General features: G+C 42.7%; 1 protein-coding gene across 1 annotated transcript in view; it reads left to right on the top strand.

Annotated features, from left to right (window-relative positions):
- LOC120023785 (ral GTPase-activating protein subunit alpha-1-like) overlaps nt 1–21,169 on the top strand; it is a 117,118-nt gene that overhangs the window by 8,676 nt on the left and 87,273 nt on the right. The window contains exons 2-10 of the mRNA XM_038967886.1: nt 14,754–14,864; nt 15,009–15,058; nt 16,095–16,152; nt 17,269–17,312; nt 17,520–17,697; nt 19,130–19,245; nt 19,685–19,823; nt 20,104–20,318; nt 20,638–20,895. Coding sequence (XP_038823814.1) covers nt 14,754–14,864; nt 15,009–15,058; nt 16,095–16,152; nt 17,269–17,312; nt 17,520–17,697; nt 19,130–19,245; nt 19,685–19,823; nt 20,104–20,318; nt 20,638–20,895 — 1,169 coding nt within the window. The remainder of the gene's footprint in view (nt 1–14,753; nt 14,865–15,008; nt 15,059–16,094; nt 16,153–17,268; nt 17,313–17,519; nt 17,698–19,129; nt 19,246–19,684; nt 19,824–20,103; nt 20,319–20,637; nt 20,896–21,169) is intronic.

Raw genomic sequence — 21,169 nt, 5'->3', positions numbered from 1 at the left:
GCATTCATTCAAACAGCACTTTCCTGCGTTTGCCACAGTGCTGTTTATGACTTCAAGCCTATCAACTCCCAAGATTAGGCTGGCAATACTATAGTGCCTATAAGAACATCCAATAGTCAAAGGTATATGAAATACAAATGGTATAGAGAGAAATAGTCCTATAATAACTACAACCTAAAACTTCTTAACTGGGAATATTGAAGACTCACGTTAAAAGGAACCACCAGCTTTCATATGTTCTCATGTTCTGAGCAAGGAACTTAAACGTTAGCTTTTTTACATGGCACATATTGCACTTTTACTTCTCCAACACTGTGTTTTTGCATTATTTAAACCAAATTGAACATGTTTCATTATTTATTTGAGACTAAACAAATTTTTATTTATGTATTATATTAAGTTAAAATAATAGTGTTCATTCAGTATTGTTGTAATTGTCATTATTACAAATATATATATTTTTTAAATCGGTCGATTAATCGGTATCGGCTTTTTTTGGTCTTTCAATAATCGGTATCGGCGTTGAAAAATCATAATCAGTCGACCTCTAGTAATGACGCAGAGCTACACAGAACAAAAGCAGAAAAATACAAATCACACACTTCCAACAACTAACCAAGTTCAAGTCGAACAGTCATTTGAAAGAGTAAGAACATTTCAGCGAGACAAGTCAAAGGCGAAATCCATTAACGCAAAGATAATGAAATTCATTGCCCTTAACAATCAACCGTTCTCTGTCGTGGATGATGTTGGCTTTTGCCGACTGGTCGAACACCTCGAGCTCCGGTACACTCTACCAAGTAGGTGCTATTTTTCAAATGTTGCCCTACCGGAGTTACACAGTATTGTTGAAACGCACATCTATGAGCTACTTGCTATGGGTGTCACTGCTATTAGCTTCACGACTGACATTTGGACCAGCGCTGTCCGCCCCATGAGCATGCTGAGTCTGACAACACAGTGGGTCGACGAGGATTTCGTACTGAGGAAAGCCGTATTGCATGCTCAAGAATGTGCTGTTCTCATACCGCTGCTGCCATTTCAATGGCATTTGAGAACATGTTTGAAACTTGGAAACATGAACACACTAGCTGACTCCATTCAAACAACTGACTCGAGAATTAATCTCAACTGCGTCTGCAGCAGACGTGATACCCTCTGTCATGGCATTGAAACGCCTGCTCAACAGAACTGCCGACACATACCGTGGGGTTAAAACTTGCAAAAGTACTCTACAAGAGGCTGTGAACAAGCGATTCGGTGGCATTCTCTCTGAGCCTCTTTACTGTGGCGCCACCATGCTCAATGCTAGGTACAAGGACCACTACTTTGATGCAGACAAGAAACAAGGTTTACGGGAAATGTTAGACACAGCTGGACAAGATGGAAATGGACACAGCGACAGTGCACACCAAGGAAGAGAGGCCACAGACAGACAGAGCTGAAACTCCACTGCTTGACGTGTATGATGAAATCCTGGTTGAGACTGAACAAATGAACAACGAAACAGCACAGCAATTAAGTGAAAGAAATAGGTTTTGATTATGTTTCACTGGTAATGGGGGCATATGTAAATGCCAACAAAATAACATTTTGATCATTTGTGTGTGTGTAACTGTATAAGAATGCTTAAAACTGTACAAGAATGCTTAAAATTGTTATTATCGGTATTGGTTTTTTTTGGCAAGGAAAATATCGAATATCAGTATCAGCCAAAAATGTCATATCGGTGCATCCCTAGTTTTAACCATGTTTTGAAGCTACATGGTGTTTGTACATTTTCTTTTTACAAACCTTGGAGTGGAACAAACTTATATTTTGGGTTCTGATAGGGTATGATTGTTGAACTAACCTCATGAGGCGTTTATAAGTTATATTCTTCAAGAATCAGTGGGTACATATTAGGCATGCACCGATATGACATATTTGGCCGATACCGATATCCAATATTTTCCTTGCCAAAAAACGATACCGATATTTAAAATTTTTGCGGCCTTTTAAGCATTCTAGTACAGTTAAATAGTTCACACACGCACACATGGACGCAGTGGTCTAAGGCACTGAATCTCAGTGCAAGAAGCGTCACTACAGTCCCTGGGTCGAATCCAGGCTGTAGCACATTCAGCCGTGATTGGGAGTCCCATAGGGTGGCGCACAATTGGCCCAGCGTTGTCCGGGTTTGGCCGGGGTAGGCCGTTATTGTGCATAAGAATTTGTTCTTAACGAACTTGCCAAGTTAAATAAATGTTTTTATTTTTTTATTGAAACAAGCTTCCCCCGTTGCCCCAAAATGAATGGTTTTGACCGCTAAAGTTTTGCTTCACTACACGCTCCACTGCTTTGATTGGTGTAATGTTAGTCTATCCAGATAATGAAAAGGCACTCGCGAAAGAAAATTCAAAGAATTTATAGATGCATGTCATTTGTGGCATGCCTGATTGTAGCCTATCATTTCACTGACTTGGTTTTGCTGTACTGCAGCCAAAGTCTGCCAGCAGCCTACCTACCAAAGGTTGCACCGTGTCCATGGAAATGTAGAAAAACACATATTTACATTTCACATTTTAGTCATTTAGCAGACACTCTTATTCAGAGCGACTTACAGTTAGTGCATTCATCTTAAGATGGCTAGGTGGGACAACCACATCAGTCATAGTAAGTACATTTTTCCTCAAAGTCGCTATCAGCAAAGTCAGAACTAGTAAGGGGGGAAGAAAAGTAAAGTGCGAGTGTTAGTTTAAAAATATATACTTTTTGGGAGGGTGTCTAGGTGAGAAGGGGATGCGAGGGGGGGTGCTGTGGGATTATTTAAGATACTCTTTGAAGAGGTAGGGTTTCAGATGATTTCAGAAAATGGTCAGGAACTCTGCTGTCCTAGCTTCAGGGGGAAGCTGGTTCCACCATTAGGGTGCCAGGAAAGAGAAGAGCTTGGACTGGGCTGAGTGGGAGCTGGCCTCCTGTAGGGGCGGAAGGGCCAAGAGACTAGAGGTGGCAGAATGGAGTACTTGGGTTGGGGTATAGGGTTTGAGCATAGCTTGAAGGTAGGGAGGGGCAGTTCCTATTGGTGCTCCGTAGGCAAGCACTATGGTCTTGTAGATCAAATCAAATGTTATTTGTCACATACACATGGTTAGCAGATGTTAATGCGAGTGTAGCGAAATGCTTGTGCTTCTAGTTGCGACAATGCAGTAATAACCAACGAGTAATCTAACCTAACAATTTCACAACAACTACCTAATACACACAAGTGTAAAGGAATGAAGAATATGTACATAAAAATATATGAATGAGTGATGGTACAGAACAGCATAGGCAAGATGCAGTAGATGGTATCGAATACAGTATATACATATGAGATGAGTAATATAGGGTATGTAAACATATAAAAGTGGCATTGTTTAAAGTGGCTAGTGATACATGTATTACATCAAGATGGCAAGATGCAGTAGATGGTATAGAGTACAGTATATACATATGAGATGAGTAATGTAGGGTATGTAAACAGTATATGAAGTGGCATTGTTTAAAGTGGCTAGTGATACATTTTTCATAAATTTTTACATTATTAAAGTGGCTGGAGTTGATTCAGTATGTTGGCAGCAGCCACTCGATGTTAGTGGTGGCTGTTTAACAGTCTGATGGCCTTGAGATAGAAGAGATAGAAGCTGTTTGTCAGTCTCTCGGTCCCTGCTTTGATGCACATGTACTGACCTCGCCTTCTGGATGATAGCGGGGTGAACAGGCAGTGGCTCGGGTGGTTGTTGTCCTTGATGATCTTTATGGCCTTCCTGTGACATCGGGTGGTGTAGGTGTCCTGGAGGGCAGGTAGTTTGCCCCCGGTGATGCGTTGTGCAGACCTCACTACCCTCTGGAGAGCCTTACGGTTGTGGGAGGAGCAGTTGCCGTACCAGGCGGTGATACAGCCCGACAGGATGCGCTCGATTGTGCATCTGTAAAAGTTTGTGAGTGTTTTAAGTGACAAGCCGAATTTCTTCAGCCTCCTGAGGTTGAAGAGGCGCTGCTGCACCTTCTTCACCACGCGGTCTGTGTGGGTGGACCAATTCAGTTTGTCCGTGATGTGTACGCCGAGGAACTTAAAACTTACTACCCTCTCCACTACTGTCCCGTCGATGTGGATAGGGGGGTGCTCCCTCTGCTGTTTCCTGAAGTCTACGATCATCTCCTTTGTTTTGTTGACGTTGAGTGTGAGGTTATTATCCTGACACCACACTCCAATGTTAAGCTTGAGTGGACAAGTGACAGTGACGTCATGGAATTCAAATGGGGAGAGGGAGAAAAGAGAATCTCCACTTAGGAGAAATGAGTAGCCCTGTGCCACTACCGCAATGGCCAGATGCTCTCTCACTATGAGAGAATATTGTTAACTGTCTTTCAATAGTTAGCCATATTACCGGAGTTTCATATTATTCTTTGTAACTCTTTCTAAGGCGGCTAAGTGGCTGCAATTTATGGAACATGCCAAAACTTAGGAGATGACAATTGATGGCGAATTCAAATACATTTTCCCTAAATCAATACTTCTGATAAATCAAGCTCCAGAACCAGCCATAGAACCAGCTGGCTAATCTTTTGTATACAGTATAGTAAAAAAAGGTACAGTATAGTAAAAAAAAACAGCAACAACAGTTAACATTAGCTAGCTCGATAAGGTTAGCAGGATAGCAAGCTAGCTAGATAAAGTTAACATGCTAGCTAGCTACACTGATAGCTGTCAGTGCCCTATTTGTTGATGTTTATCAACTCTGTGGAAATTCCCACACCCAATTCGTGTACATGTATAAGTAGCCTTCGTCATTCTTCATAGGTGGAACCTAAAGGTGCATTTCCTCTCTAGGACAGGAAATTACATTGAAATAGTGGCGACAACTTTAAATGGCCCATGGCACCAATGCCAATACCTAGGTCAAAAGAACCAACTCATACAGGCAATGTGTATGGTTGGACCCAGTCAGTGTTCCCAATCACAGTAGTGTGATCATGTGCTGTAGACAAAGACTTGGCAGAATTCAGTGTTGTTGACTACAGTCTTCATGTTAACATGACCAGAGAGAGGGCCAGCCTCTCCACACACTAAGGTTGCTTCCCAAATGTCACCCTATTCTCTATGTAGCGCACTACTTTTGGCCAAATATTTGGGTTAAAAAGTAGGGCCAGTTTCCCAGTATTTTTTCCATAGCAAAAATGAAAACACAAAGCAGACTAGGGCTTACCCCATTAAGTCGACTGGTCGATAGGCTGTTGGTCGACCAAATTTCTTTCTGTAAATGCATTCAATATATTATTATTATTATTATTAGTCGTGTACCGTTCTCATTGTTGGAGTGGACATGTTGTTTGCAGAGCTCACCATCCAACGTTTTGGTTTATTTCATTCCAATTCATGAGTTTTGTCAATTTATTCATTGTCTTTTGTTTGGAGCGCATCTTTCAATGTTGAGTAAGGACACGCACCTGATTTTGCATATAAATGTAGGCCTAGGCTACCTGACCTGTGTGCAAATGTACGCCTATAAATGTGTCCATTTGGGGACCTCTGGTAGTATTTCTGATTGTCTTATCTCACCACCAGTAATGAGTTTTGGAGCTTAAAAAAGAAAAGAAAGAAAGATTACAAATATCACATCAAACAGCAAGTAAACAGTCTGTTTTTAGAATCCATTGAGAATGACAATAGTTACTCAATGTATTTTACAATTATTTCCAGCTATCTCCCTTTCGATAACCAGTCGGTATGAAAGGGAAACATGTAATGCTCTAATCCAGTGGAATAATCATATAATACCTGATTTAATTCTTATCTCTTGCACAAATAGCCTACAGTTGTGTCTGTCCCGAGGGCCCAGAATGTTGTTGTTGCAAGTTTGCTAGCTGGAGCTTCGGGACAGATGCAGTTGATTAGTTGATACAATGTTTCAAGTTGGTTGCAGACAGCCATGCCTAGCCAACTGGATTTCTAGGGTATTTTTTTATCAGGATATTTTTGACCTGCAGGCCGCAATTTTCTTGATTTGTTGGCTTTATGTAGGATGTTTTTACATAGTTGGCAATAGAAGTTACTTTTAGATTTGTATAATTTTCTTTTAGATTGAATTCAGATTAACCACATGACAATGATTTTGAGTTACAATGACTATTATAAATGAAATGTAACTGTTGCACAAAAATGTGCATATGAAAATCATAACTCATATGCAGATTGGTAGAAATGGTAAGATATAAATTGGCACTCCAAATGGAAAAGGGTGCTGACGCCTGGTGTAGCCTATTACTGGCAACTTCAGGAGTGTAACGGCAGGATCTGAGAAGGCCTGCAGTGGGAGGAGGAGGGCTGGGTATTTTTCTTCTAGTTTGGCTATCTTGATCTATGGCTCCCTCTTGAGTCATTTGTGTGTCTTAATTTATTGAATCAAACAACGTTCATTTAGTGTCAGACAAGCTCAGTACATATAGTTGATTTTATTAAAACACAGGGTGTGTCTAAATATGGAAAAATACACGCTTTACAATTTCGGTTTTTGCCAGGCATTATGGGACCCATGTCGTCCGAAAAGTTATACTTTTTACTAATCTGTCCATAAAACATTCTTCCAAGAGTCTTGATGATCATCCAGGTGCTTCCAGGTGCTTTTTGGCAAACTTGACTCAACTTTTTGGATGAGATGGGTCCCATTTAAGTCTGGCGAAAACCAAACACTGCATTCCACAGTAAGAACCTCATACCAACGATCAAGCATGGTGGTGGTAGTGTGATGGTTTGGGGATGCTTTGCTGCCTCAGGATCTGGACAACTTGTCTTAATAGAAGGAACCATGAATTTTGCTCTGTATCAAATAATTCTACAGGAGAATGTCAGGCCATCTGTCTGTAAGCTGAAGTGCAGCTGGGTCATGCAACCAGACAATGATCCAAAACACACAATCAAGCCTACATGAAAATTATTAAAAAGCAACAAATTTGATGTTTTGAAATGGCCTGGTCAAAGTCCTAATTGAGATGTTGTGGCAGGACTTGAAACAAGCAGGTCATGCTTAAAAACCCGCAAATGTTGCAGAGTTAAAGCAGTTCTGCATACAAGAGTGAACCAAAATTCCTCCACAGCGATGTGAGAGACTGGAAGCATCAACAACTACAGGAAGCATTTAGTTGCAGTCATTACAGCTGAAGATGGCACAACCAGTTATGTGTAAGGGGGCAATTATTTTTCACACAGTGTAATTGGGATTTGCATAAATAAAATAAGTATACATTTTTTAGCTCAGATTCCCTTTATCTAATATTAGGTTTTGGTTGAAGATCTGATAACATTCCGTATCAAAAATGTGTAAAAATAGAGAAAATCAGAAAGGGGGCAAATACTTTTTCACGGCACTGTATATAGGGTGCCATTTCAGATGCATGCTGCCTCTTTCTGATAAAGAGACTCTTGTGTTCTATTTTTGAACTGCAATACTGCTGCTTGGCTTGCTGCTATCTCAGCAGAGCAAGTCAACAAGAACATGCCCCCATTCCCCGAGCTAGGCTATTGTTTAGGAGAGAGCAGTTCTGGGCTGGCCCAGTTAGGGCAAACTGAGGAAGCTGGATTATGAAAGAGGTGTTCTGTTTTAGGATTCTTTGGATGTGTGTGTGTACTGTTTGGCAGATATTAATATTACCTGTTGACAAGTGTAGTTCTTCAGCCAAGCCATGTCAAAATTAGTTAGGATTAGTTAGTACCTTTTAGAGGTCGACCGATTATGATTTTTCAACGCCGATACCGATTATTGGAGGACCAAAAAAGCCGATACCGATTTTTATTTTATTTATATTTGTAATAATGACAATTACAACAATACTGAATGAACACTTATTTTAACTTAATATAATACATCAATAGTATCAATTTAGCCTCAAATAAATAATGAAACATGTTCAATTTGGTTTAAATAATGCAAAAACAAAGTGTTGGAGAAGAAAGTAAAAGTGCAATATGTGCCATGTAAAAAAGCTAACGTTTAAGTTCCTTGCTCAGAACATGAGAATATATGAAAGCTGGTGGTTCCTTTTAACATGAGTCTTCAATATTCCCAGGTAAGAAGTTTTAGGTTGTAGTTATTATAGGAATTATAGGACTATTTCGCTCTATACGATTTGTATTTCATATACCTTTGACTATTGGATGTTCTTATAGGCACTATAGTATTGCCAGTGTAACAGTATAGCTTCCGTCCCTCTCCTCGCTCCTACCTGGGCTCGAACCAGGAACACATCGACAACAGCCACCCTCGAAGCAGCGTTATCCATGCAGAGCAAGGGGAACAACTACTCCAAGTCTCAGAGCGAGTGGCGTTTGAAACGCTATTAGCGCGCACCCCGCTAACTAGCTAGCCATTTCACATCGGTTACACCAGCCTAATCTCAGGAGTTGATAGGCTTGAAGTCATAAACAGCGCAATGCTTGAAGAACTGCGAAGAGCTGCTGGCAAACGCACAAAAGTGCTGTTTGAATGAATGTTTACGAGCATGCTGCTGCCTACCATCGCTCAGTCAGACTGCTCTATCAAATATCAAATCATAGACTTAATTATAACATAATAACACACAGAAATACGAGCCTTAGGTCATTAATATGGTCGAATCCGGAAACTATCATCTCGAAAACAAAACATTTATTCTTTCAGTGAAATACGGAACCGTTCCGTATTTTATCTAACGGGTGGCATCCATCAGACTAAATATTCCTGTTACATTGCACAACCTTCAATGTTATGTCATAATTACGTAGAATTCTGGCAAATTAGTTCGCAATGAGCCAGGCGGCCGGTAGGTTTAAAAATATATACTTCTGTGTATTGATTTTAAGAAAGGCATTGATGTTTATGGTTAGGTACACGTTGGAGCAACGACAGTCCTTTTTCGCTAATGCGCACTGCATCGATTATATGCAACGCAGGACACGCTAGATACACTAGTAATATCATCAACCATGTGTAGTTATAACTAGTGATTATGATTGATTGATTGATAGTTTTTTATAAGATAAGTTTAATGCTAGCTAGCAACTTACCTTGGCTTCTTACTGCTTTCGCGTAACAGGCGGGCTCCTCGTGAGGCAGGTGGTTAGAGCGTTGGACTAGTTAACCGTAAGGTTGCAAGATTGAATCCCTGAGCTGACAAGGTAAAAATCTGTCATTCTGCCCCTGAACAAGGCACTTAACCCACCGTTCCTAGGCCGTCATTGAAAATAAGAATGTGTTCTTAACTGACTTGCCTCGTTAATTAAAGGTGTAAAAAAAAAAAAACGGCCAAATCGGGGTCCAAATGACCGATTTCCGATTGTTAGGAAAACTTGAAATCGGCCCTAATTAATCGGCCATTCCGATTAATTGGTCGACCTCTACTCTGTTCAGGATTACAGGAGTAGCCTAAATGATGTCACAGGGGATTTAAAAGCCTCTTCCCTGAGATTCTCCAGGCTTCAAGGAGACTGGACAAGATAGGAAGACATGCATGCTTCCATGTGCCTGTCTTTTCCTGTTCTGTTTTCCCTCTGGCAGGCTTCTCAACACTATCCTGGCGGTTTCCTTCACAAGACCCTCCCAGGCTGATTAGTGTGTAAATGAATATGGTGGGCTCTGGGCAGCAGACCCTCAAGGCTAATTCAACAACTATTATCTGTGTGCAGTGTTTCCCCTCTGATTTTTTCCAGTAGCGGTGGCAAAGTTAGCGTAAGGGGGACGCAGAGATTTCTTTGCTCTTTTAACCCACTAGAGTTGATGTCAGTGCCCCTGTGGAAATCTAATTAGCACAATAAGAAAATCCCTATATAAATCTGGCTGTTTAGAGGCGGCTACAATCTCCGCTCTGTGTGTGCACATGGGTGGAGTCGTTTTTTGGGGGGCAACAGACTCTTTTCGTTGTGTTCCATGCAGAGAGGAAGTCCGCCTTGTGTAGTGTATAACCGCTAGGGGCTTGGGAGCCAGAGTAGCTTACCAAGCAAGAGGGGCCGAGGCACTCTTTTTGACTCTAGTTAGTGACAACATTTGAACTTCCGATCCGGTGTAATGCCTGTTTACAAATACTAGCTAGCTACTTGTTAGCCTAGTCTGGTGTTATGTGCTTTACAACACTCCTTTTTAGCCACAGGAGCAGAAGCAAGCATGTCTCTTTTTGAATTTCAATTGCTGTAAAATGGGCAGAAATCTCCAGGGATTTTGGGGATCATTTAAATTATCCGTTTTGTGCGGATAACATTATTGGATCCGAGCTTCGGCAAACTCAGGCAGGGAAGACTACAACTACAAGGGCTTTTCTCAAATGGTCCTGACGGCAGTCTGCGATGCAAGGTACCACTTCATCGTCATCGCCGTGGGTGCGTATGGTCGGGAGGGAGATGCGGGAATCTTCTCACAAAGCAAGTTCGGCTCCCAACTCATTGCAGGCCAGCTGTTTTGGGGACCCAAACAAATGTCTTCGTGGGATACGAGGCGTTCCATCTGAGGGTAAACCTGATGGAACCATATCCGGGTAAGATACGCTAAATACATGTGACTATATACATAGGATGTGAAAATTATATCAATATAGACATTGAAATGATATGCATAAAAGTGAACAGGCATCTTAGTAAGAGAATAGGGGCCTATGTCCAAAGCATATGCTACACAGTTGTTACAGTACATATTTCATAACCTTCATGTTCCTGTTCAATACTAATGGAAATGCTTATTTTATTCAAAGGTTCTTCTGGCCTTGATGACACCAAGAAGATCTACAACTACCTCCACTCAAGCTATAAGAATTTCAGAGAACTGCTTTGGGATCCTTGCTGCAAGATGTTGATGTTGCCCCAGAGACCATTGTGGAGGCCTGCATGCTACACAATTAGCTTTGCACCACATACACTAATCATTGACAACACAGTCATCACTCCACAACCACTGGGGACCTGCGTACAGGAGAGTGGAGACAGTTTCCTGGACCCAAGAAACATGTAAACGTTGGGAGTGTGCTTTGGAAAACATGTCCACACATACGTTTTCTTCGATGTCTGTTTATGATGTGGGCCTACACGCTTGGTTTTTCTGTTTGGATTTAGCTGTTTTTCTCACAAAGTACCACCATGACAGTCACTTCATCCTTGTTTTAGTTTTTCATATCTTTTGGAGGCTAGACCCTTAAGACATTTACCTAACCTTGTGTCATGTGTAGTGGCCTTTCATCTAATACTTTCCTGCTATGGTACATGGTTGAGACTGACTGTCTAGCTGAAGACAATAGGGATAGACCCTCAAGACATTAACATCATCTACATAACAAGGTTGTACATGGTCATGTAGTTGTCTTTCAATGGAGTCCGTCCTGCTATGGTACATGGGTGAGTGTCCAGCTGTAGACAATAAAGACCCCCCAAGACATTAACCTCATCTACATAGCTCATGTACAAAGAAGTACAAGTTTACTGAGTGACTGATTGATTGAAAACAGTAATAACCAGGCAAATACATTTGCAGACCTTTTTAGATATTTACTATCACAAGAGGAAAATAGTGATATGTAGTACAATGTAATACACGTGAAAAGTGATGAAAGGGGAAATAAGAGAAAAGACACAAAGTAACCACCAGTAACATGTGAATGAGGAAATAAGTCAATATTAAAAATAAAAAAAAAAACACAACAGTTTCTGGGGTGAGACGGAGGGTTCTGTCTCACTGGAGAGCGGACGGAGCAGACACACATCATGTCCCTGAGAAACGGGAGACATTGATCAGCAGGATTAGACACAATCCATTGTACCATGACGTCGTAGACAGCCTTTTGTTCCGTTTCTGTAACTCCGTTTCTTTAAGTAGTCCATCTGCTGCATAATGTCAGTGTCCAAAATGATCCTCAGCTGTCTTCCTCTTCCGTCCATTGGACCTGGGTGGGGAGATGGGGCGGAGGTTGATGGAGTTGCAGGGCAGAGGGCAACGGTGCACCTGGATGGTGCATTGAGTGTTGGTGAGAAGGGCCTGGGCGTTGGGGAAAGGGGCCCAGGAGGAGATGAATCAATGGACCCTCAGGGCTCTGCTCTGTCTCTGAGCTGTCCAAAACACCCCTACCTTCCAAAATCTACAAGCAGATGACAAAAATACATTTTAATACAATGCATGCAATCTTAAAACATCTCCATGGGCTCCTTTTGAGTTAAAATGTTTACCCAAAAGAACTGAATTCATGAACATCTCAATTTAATTAGCACACACACTGTCTGTTTTCAGATGTTTGAACTAGCCTGCTAATAATTATAATTTGACTACACAGGCACGGAATATTCCCCAGTCACAATTTCTTCTAGACAGAAAAGATCTGATTTCACATGTTCTAACTAGGTCTATGAAACATAAGATCACAAACACACACAATGACGAGTACACACCGTATCTGGCATATTGGTGTCTATCTGAGAATGTTTCACGTTAACATAAAGCCAATCCAGTTGTCAGACAATCGGTGGGGGACACACCCTAGTGGCAGCCCCACTCCTAGTCTCCTCACCCTTTTCAGATTGCGAACATACTGGTCCCGAATCTTTCTTCATGTTTCTTTGATATCAGTATCCCTGTTCAAATTTCGTGAGATTTCCCTCCAGCTGTTGTTTTTTTGCGTGCTTGTCGGAATACGACCTCATTGAAGGGTTGTAAAGATTCTCGTGTACTCACCAGCTTGCACAGGCACTCCTCAAAACTGGACATAGACATAATTGTGCTTAGCAAATCTCGAAATAAAAGCAAGCTTGCAGAAAACTCACTCAATACTGTCTTTGCAAGGAATGACATGTCGGTCTCAAAAAACTGCGTTGAATGACTGCGTGTATTACAAGGAGCCGTGACTTTTGTGACACAAAATTACATTGCAGCACTGCACTCTGTTGGCGTATTGTCTGTAGACCCCTTAAGCTAGAGATATGCTTTTAGTATGGGCTGCGTCTCAATCCACCGCATCCGCCAATGTCTGCCTTCCACATCTGCAGTTGAAGGTGGCAGAGCTACAGCTGTAGTGTCCGAACCTTTTGGCAAACTATTATGACCCCTCTATGGAAAGATGAGACTCTCACGGACACAATGGTATTCTACATTTTGCTCTACAACCCCCACGGGACTTGTCAGTACCATCTGGCAACTTCTGTCTGTAGCATCCGAACAGTTTTGGCTACACACTAATGGGGAAAGGGGGATACCTAGTCAGTTGTACAACTGAATGCATCTTCCGCATTTAACCCAACCCCTCTGAATCAGAGGTGCTGCCATAATCGACATCCACGTCTTCGGCGCCCGGGGAACAGTGGGTTAACTGCCTTGCCCAGGGTCAGAACGACAGATTTTTACCTTGTCAGCTCGGGGATTCGATCCATCAACCTTTCGGATACTGGCCCTAGGCTCTAACCACTAGGCTACCTGACCTCTCTATGGAAAGGTGAGACTCACGAATACGTACTTGTCGGTTTTGCTCTAGAACGCTCACAAGACTCGTTTGAAGGTAGCCCGTGTACCAGTAAATTTTTTTTATATGGAAGTAGTATAGAGCTGGGAAAAAAGGGGTTAAATATGGGTAAAACATGTTATGCAGACTGGGATCGAACCCGGGTCTGTAGTGACGCCTCTACCACTGCGATGCAGTGCGTTAGACCGCTGCTCCAGTCGGGAGGCCTGAATTTTACAGTTTTGAAACTATTTTCCTGCAATTCTACAAATTTTTTCATGTGTCTGAGAGAGAGAGAAAACTGTTTTAAAGCTACACTGAACAAAAATATAAACGCAACATGCAACAATTTCAAAGATTTTACTGCATTATAGTTCATGTAAGGAAGTCAGTCAATTTAAATAAATTAATTAGGCCCTAGTCTATGGATTTCACATGACTGGGAATACAGATTTGCATCTGTTGGTCACAGATACCTTATAAAGAAGGTTGGGGCGTGGACCAGAAAACCAGTTAGTATCTGGTGTGACCACCATTTGCCTCATGCAGCATGACACATCTCCTTCGCATAGAGGGGATAAGGCTGTTGATTGTGGCCTGTGGAATGATGTCACACTCCTCTTCAATGGCTGTGCGAAGTTGTGGCAACTGTAACACGTTTCATACTCGTCGATCTAGAGCATGCTCATGTGTGACGTCTGGAAAGTATGCAGGCCTTGTAAAGTGTTGGTCCCATTTTTCATGAGCTGATCCCAGAAATTGACTGATTTCCTTCTATGAACTGTAACTCAGTCAAATCTTTGAATTTGTTGATTTTATATTTTTGTTCAGTATACCATGGAAATTGTTGCAACCCAAACGTTTACCAGTCTAATTGCCAGAGTTAGCGCTTCCAAGCCCATTCTATTCATTCTATTTCTATGAATAGCCCCTCCAAGCTATTCATAGTAGCTCTTTGGTGAATGATAACAGGTGGGGAAATGACTGCAGTTGAGCAGTGACTGAGTCTTTGAAGTTCAGTTATAACCTCCAGGCTTTACTGTAGCTTTCGTGTGACCTGACCAGGAAAACCTCCTGGCCCCTAGTCATTGTAAGTGTAGTTGAAATCCAGGGCATTCAAAGCCTGTATGACATTGATTATTCTTCTCAGATAGCAGCCTTAACTCTGAATCATTATGTCTGCTTGTTTGCATTTACTGTGTGATTAACAGTACATCTTTCTCCTCTCTCCTCTTTCTCTCCTCTCTTTCTTTCTATCTCTCTCTTCTCTTTCTTTCATTCTTTCTCTGCAGAAAATGCAGAGTCGGGGGACCTGAAGTATTTCTTTGACCAGTACTACTCTCACATCTACTATGTGTTCTTTGAGAACTTTGTTATCATTGAAGTCAGTCTCAAACAAAAAGGTGAGAATAAAAGTTTGAGAATAGTCTGGTTGGTTGGCGTGAATATTATTTTCACATTATTATTACAGGATGTTTTACAGTCGCTAGTCATGGTGACACTGGTATTGTTTCAGACACTTCCTCACATTCTCTTCTCTTTTGCAGGTCACAAATCACAAAGGGAAGAACTTGACTCCATTCTTTTCATATTCGAGGTAAGACCGTTACTTCTGCAATATTGAGGAGTTGTTTTAAATGAGTGTCCCAATTATTTTGAGAGGGATGGATTCTGAATGCATAGAAAGCAGAATGGAGTAGGTGTAACAGAGAGTTGGCCTAACATTCCCCCCCAAGCAGGTTAATGTGTAGGCTACTGTAAATCAGAAAGTGGAGTGCTTCTTTCTATGTGTTTGCTTGACAACTCCTCAATCCCCATGTGTGAAATATCCCCCAGCACACACACACACACACACACACACATACATACATACATACAGGCGTGTGCCTGGTGACCACCCACGGGAGGGTATTAGAATGGACTGGAGGCAAGGCTCAGTGAGGCCTGAAGACCGTGGCAAAATGTTCCATTTAGATTACAAGGATCAAAATGATCCTGCCAACATGCACACACACATACTGTAGGCATTGTCTTGTCTTGTGTCATATTTATAGACCTAGACAGTGAGCTGAGAGGCAGGTTTATGGTCCCCCAATAAATGGGTGTCTGTTTGCCAAACAGCTAGTGGCCTTTTACCAGTTCACATGGGTGTGAATGAGTTATGTGGCATTACATCTTCATAGTCTCCTTACAGGTAGGGCCTAGTCCTCCTGCTGCAGTTGACCTCACATCTAAGGCCAGTGATATTTAAAAAGTTTCCCTGAGAGAACTGCCTTTCCTCTCCTTGTGTGTCAGACGAGGTGACAGGGATTAAGTCGTTGCAGGTGTTGAAATGTGTGAGATTAGTCAAACTAGTCTCACTAGTCTTCCTTTCAAAGATTTCCCTGGAAAGGTGTCTTCACCTCACCTGTCCCTTGTTGCCTCATGGTCTTCTTCGTATGGAGTCAGAGACTTCTACCGCTTGGCTGATGATATAGCTCATCCACAACAGAGAGGCTAGACCACTGACAGTCTTTGGACAATTGACATTATATTCTCCAATGAAGATGGATTCATTTGTTTCAACCCAGTAGTAATACTGACACTGGCTTTCATACCACTCCTGACTGTTGTATTCTATGTTCTGTTAACAGAAAATTCTGCAACTCCTACCAGAGCGAATACAAGGACGTTGGCAGTTCCACAGCATAGGTACATTTGTACTAGGCCTTTGTACATGTTGTGCTGCCATTGAGTGTGGACATCTTCATCAGATGAGTGGGAATGTGTTTTTTTTCTCTAGATCAGGGATGGGCAACATTTTTATGTAGGTGAACTCATCATTTTAGCAGCCCCCCTCTTGACAGTAGAGTTAATTTCCTGCAATTCTACACATTTTACCAGTTGCCCATCCCTTCTCAAGATTTTACCTCATGATCAGACATTTGGTCCCATCATGTGTTTGAAAAGCAGGTTAAGCCTGTTAAGTGCGTATCAGGCTCACACACTCCTCCCTTACCAATGTCTGTATTAGTACTGACTGTAGCTACATGATTTATAACATGCATTTGGAGTGAGAGTGAAGCATATTAGTGCACTGCCCTCACCTCACCCCTCCAATAGGTGGTCTCTCCTTTTCCACTGCCCTCTCCTCACCCCTCCAATAGGTGGTCTCTCTTTTTCCACTGCCCTCTCCTCACCCCTCCAATAGGTGGTCTCTCCTTTTCCACTGCCCTCTCCTCACCCCTCCACTAGGTGGTCTCTCCTTTTCCACTGCCCACTCCTCACCACCCCACTAGGTGGTCTCTCCTTTTCCACTGCCCTCTCCTCACCCCTCCACTTGGTGGTCTCTCCTTTTCCACTGCCCTCTCCTCACCCCTCCACTAGGTGGTCTCTCCTTTTCCACTGCCCTCTCCTCACCCCTCCACTAGGTGGTCTCTCCTTTTCCACTGCCCTCTCCTCACCCCTCCACTTGGTGGTCTCCTTTACCACTGCCCTCTCCTCACCCCTCCACTAGGTGGTCTCTCCTTTTCCACTGCCCTCTCCTCACCCCTCCACTAGGTGGTCTCTCCTTTTCCACTGCCCTCTCCTCACCCCTCCACTAGGTGGTCTCTCCTTTTCCACTGCACTGAGACCACTGTGCAGTTGGATACAAAGCCCACCCAGAGAAAGCCAAGGACCTGGGGATGAGGGTCTCCCAGGTCTGACCGAGAACTCTGACATGTGCTGTAGTATTGGGGGCGGGGCTGGTTGGGTGTGGTAAGGGCTGGGGGAGTGGCAGTCCAGTTGTTGATATTCCATGTGATGCGTTTTGTTGTGTCCTCACAGGCCTCATTCTGAAGAAGTTATTGCACACTGGGAACTCTTTAAAGGTACATCAGAGTGGTCCTTCATTCGTCAGTAGCATCGCCAGTAGCCAACCTGCCTCTGTACATGCAGTACTTCTGTTTTTGCTGTTGTCTTCGTCTTTCACAATGGTGTTGACTACTATGGGTATTTGGTAATAGTATGCTCATAAATATAGAAAGGCTCGATTATATTTCTGAGCATGTTCCTGACTGTGTCTCTCTCCCCTGTAGATCCGAAGGGAGGGTGTACGTCTGTTCCTGCTATGGATGCAGGCCTTGCAGGGCAACGCACTGAGAGAGCAGCTATTGATTTTTGCCTGTCTGATCCCTGGCTTTCCATCTCCCCAGTCAGAGCTGGGCCCTCGAACCCTGGACAACCTGGTCAACCCCCCTCTCAGCCTCCAGGAGAGTTAGTATCTCTACACATATCACCTTGCTAGTGACTGTAGTTATAAGGAAAAATCTTGAGGTTGACTGTTCCAGACCTGCCAACATGCACACATTTTGCGTACCAACTACGCAATTGTCTGTCCATGTACGCAGGTTTGAGATCCAATGTTAAAAGTATGCAGAAATGAATAGGGCCTGATTTTAAGAAATATATATATATAAATAATAATGTAATTACATTTTAATAAAAAATGAATCCACTGAGTAAATCTAACATCCCGATTATCAAGCTGTAACATACAGACATGTACGGATGCAACATACAGACATGTACGGAATTTGTGTCAATGGACATGGAGATTAATACATCATTATTGGACGTAGCTACGTGTTAAGTGTTGAGTTTGCCGACTGTCAGCCGTACGTAAACACATGGACAAATCCCTTTTCGACTCCGTGTGTTGTGGAAAGGTAAACACATTGGTTCAAGCTAACGTTAGCGAACATAAGATGGACATTCAGTGGGCTCTAAAGTGCCAGCAGTTCACTCGCATTTTCTAGTGAAAGAAATGAAATGCAAATGTCGCATTTGTGCGAGTGTGATATACATTTTATTCTGCGTCCCATTAGTTGTATTTTCCACCATTACGAGGATCACGCAACCTGATGGACTGTAACTGTAATTATGATCCACGTCACAAAAAGCATGACAAAAGTATAATCAAACATAAATATAAACATCTTGGCATTAAATGGAGTCGTGAGTTTAGAAGACTGTGTGATGGAGAATGAATGAGTGTCCGGTATTAGCTATAGAAGCAATGCTTCTAAAATGCCTTTGCACTAGATTTGAGATTTTATAAATTTCGAAAATCTGAAATGATTTATGTGCTGCAAAGATCCAATAGGCACCTCTACATAGGCTGAAACAGCGGACTCTTCTAGCAAACAGCGTTCAGATTCTCTTTGCGGTAGCCTACTTAAGCTTTGTGTAACCAGTTTGCGGTCTGTCGACGCGATCATTCCTGTTTTGTTTTTATGTTTTCAAAATGATTTTGCTTTTACTATTGCTTAGGAACCGTGTCTAAAAAGCCAATACTTGTGAGCTGGCCCTAGTGATTGAGCTGGCCCTAGTGATTGAGCTGGCCCTAGTGATTGGTCCTGTTTGAGAGGTGACAAGCGTTCCTCTACTATAGAGACTAAACTTGGGAGCATGTGCTAAGAAAAACGTTATGGATAGTTATCTCTAATTTGCCGTGCGCTTCTGGTACTCTAAAAAGTTGGACAGGGTTGGCAGGTCTGCTGTTCTGCAGCCTAAACATATTTCAGATTCAAATCCTATGGCCAATGTCAAACCTAATTATCAGTCAAGCCCATGGGGCTGATTCTTTTGCTATTTATCCTTTTTATCTCCTCCTTTGTTTCTTTCCCTTCTTCTTCCATTCCTTCAGCTCAAGTGACTCCAGAAGAGATCAGTCCCCTGGTCCCTCCTCAGGCAGGGGATAAAGCCCAGGAAGACCTCACAGGATACTTTCTAGAGGCTCTTCTGAAATACATGGTAAACCAGGTACTCTTCCCTTAATTACTAACACCGCTATCATGCTTGGCGTGGATGCAATATTACCTACAACCTACCAGCGAGCCTTTTGAGATGGACGTCTGTCTGTCTGCATGCTGAGAAGTGCAAATGACCGTAACCCCCTGAAAAGTTCCTTACATCATGTTAATTCACCCACAATGAACTCAAGCAGTACTTCAGTTCAAAATGAAACGGGATCAACAACATAGCTCATATGTATAGCTCAAACACATTATTAACGCTGAGTTGCATCGGCATGCTTTTGCTGCAGTGTACTGTATGCTCACACACAAACACACTGAGTTAACCACTGCGCTGTTCTCTCTCTCCCTGCCGCAGACAGTGCCTCCTCTCACTCCCTGTCTCTGGTCCTGTTTCTGTAATGCTCTTTGTTAACAGTAGTCTCTTGTTGTCTTTCCCCCTGCAGGCCAAAAGTCTGGAGTGGAAGTGTAAAGACAACCACGAGAAGGGCTTTGCATTCCTGTTTGTAAACTTCAAGAAATATTACCTGCCGCACATATTCCCCAACTTCTCCAAGGAGACCAGTTTGTACCATCCCATACTGGGTGAGGACACTAATTTGAATTAGTATGAGCTAAAGAAACAGATAGTTCTTTGTTTATATACATTCTAAAGCTGATTCTTAGCTTTGCATTTTACTATAGTGGTGCAGTGTGCATAGAAGTACATTGATACCCTTTTGGTACTACTGAGCCGAGCTGAGCTGGCATGGTTATTCATCAGAGCCAGCACAGTATGGGTTGGGTCAACACAATGGTGTGAAAAGGGGAATAGTGATACATCTGCATTCTCTATTCAACCTCTCTCCGTCTGTCCCCCCTCCAGAGGTTCCTTCGATGAGACCAAAGCCTTACTACAGTGTGGTGAAGAGAGACCCAGAGACCAACGACACAGTGTACTGTACCAAGGAGAGCCTCCTCAATGCCCGGGTTATCTTCATCCGCTGGCTGGTGTCCTTCTGGTTGGAGCCACGCTCCAACACTGGAACACACATCCCCGGGGTGGACGGAGAGAGGGAGAGCATTCCAAAGAACATCCAGGTAATCACCGTATACATACCCGAGGGGAGAGTTTTCCTGGGTTAGCACAATGTATATATTATATCTAGGAATCATAGAGAGAGCGTGGCAAAAAACATCCAGGTTGGCCATGCAGGCAGCACATCTGAAGGGCAGAAGTATGCAGGGTTAGTATAACTATCTTTACATTAAACAAAGCCTCTGGGACAGCTTTTGAGTTGTGATATTTCTCTGTCTGTGCGATATACTAGTGAACCTCCAACTCGTGTATTGTGTTACATACATTTCCAGTCCTTATGGAAGCATTAATGGTGGTTGTGTTTCTCTGGTTGTGTTCCAGAGGGCAGCAGCAGGGCTGGCAGCGCGGGGACATGGCCTGGGGGAGGACCTGGGCCCCAGGGCAGACAGCCTGGACAGAGCGATTGGGTGTGAGCAGGAGCAGTCCCACTCCAACACCTCCACCCTGACGGAGAGGGAGCCCAGCTCCTCCAGCCTGTGTAGTATGGACGAGGAGCACCTCACTGACAAGGAGGTGGTGAGACGAGTCCTCTGTTCTTCCAGGACTAACGTCAACTTCATCACCGAGGTCTTCAGACAGGTACAGCACACTTACTCACATGCACAGTACATTGTGTTTTGCTGGTTCTGGTTGTGATAAATAAGTTTCCCTTCTTGGATCAATAAAGTTATATTACTACTACTACTATGTTTTGAATACCCCTGTAAAAGTCTGAATACTCCTGTAAAAGTCTGAATACCCCTGTAAAAGTCTGAATACCCCTGTAAAAGTCTGGTATTGTGTGGCTGTATGCCCCAAAGAGAGCAGAGAAGATAAACAAGTCTGCTCCATTTGAATACAGCACAGTGACATT

The sequence above is a fragment of the Salvelinus namaycush genome, chromosome 28 (genome assembly GCF_016432855.1).
Source record: "Salvelinus namaycush isolate Seneca chromosome 28, SaNama_1.0, whole genome shotgun sequence".
Classification (NCBI taxonomy): Eukaryota; Metazoa; Chordata; class Actinopteri; order Salmoniformes; family Salmonidae; genus Salvelinus; species Salvelinus namaycush.
Note: the sequence above shows the minus strand (reverse complement) of the source record. Positions and strands in the feature narration are given on the sequence as shown.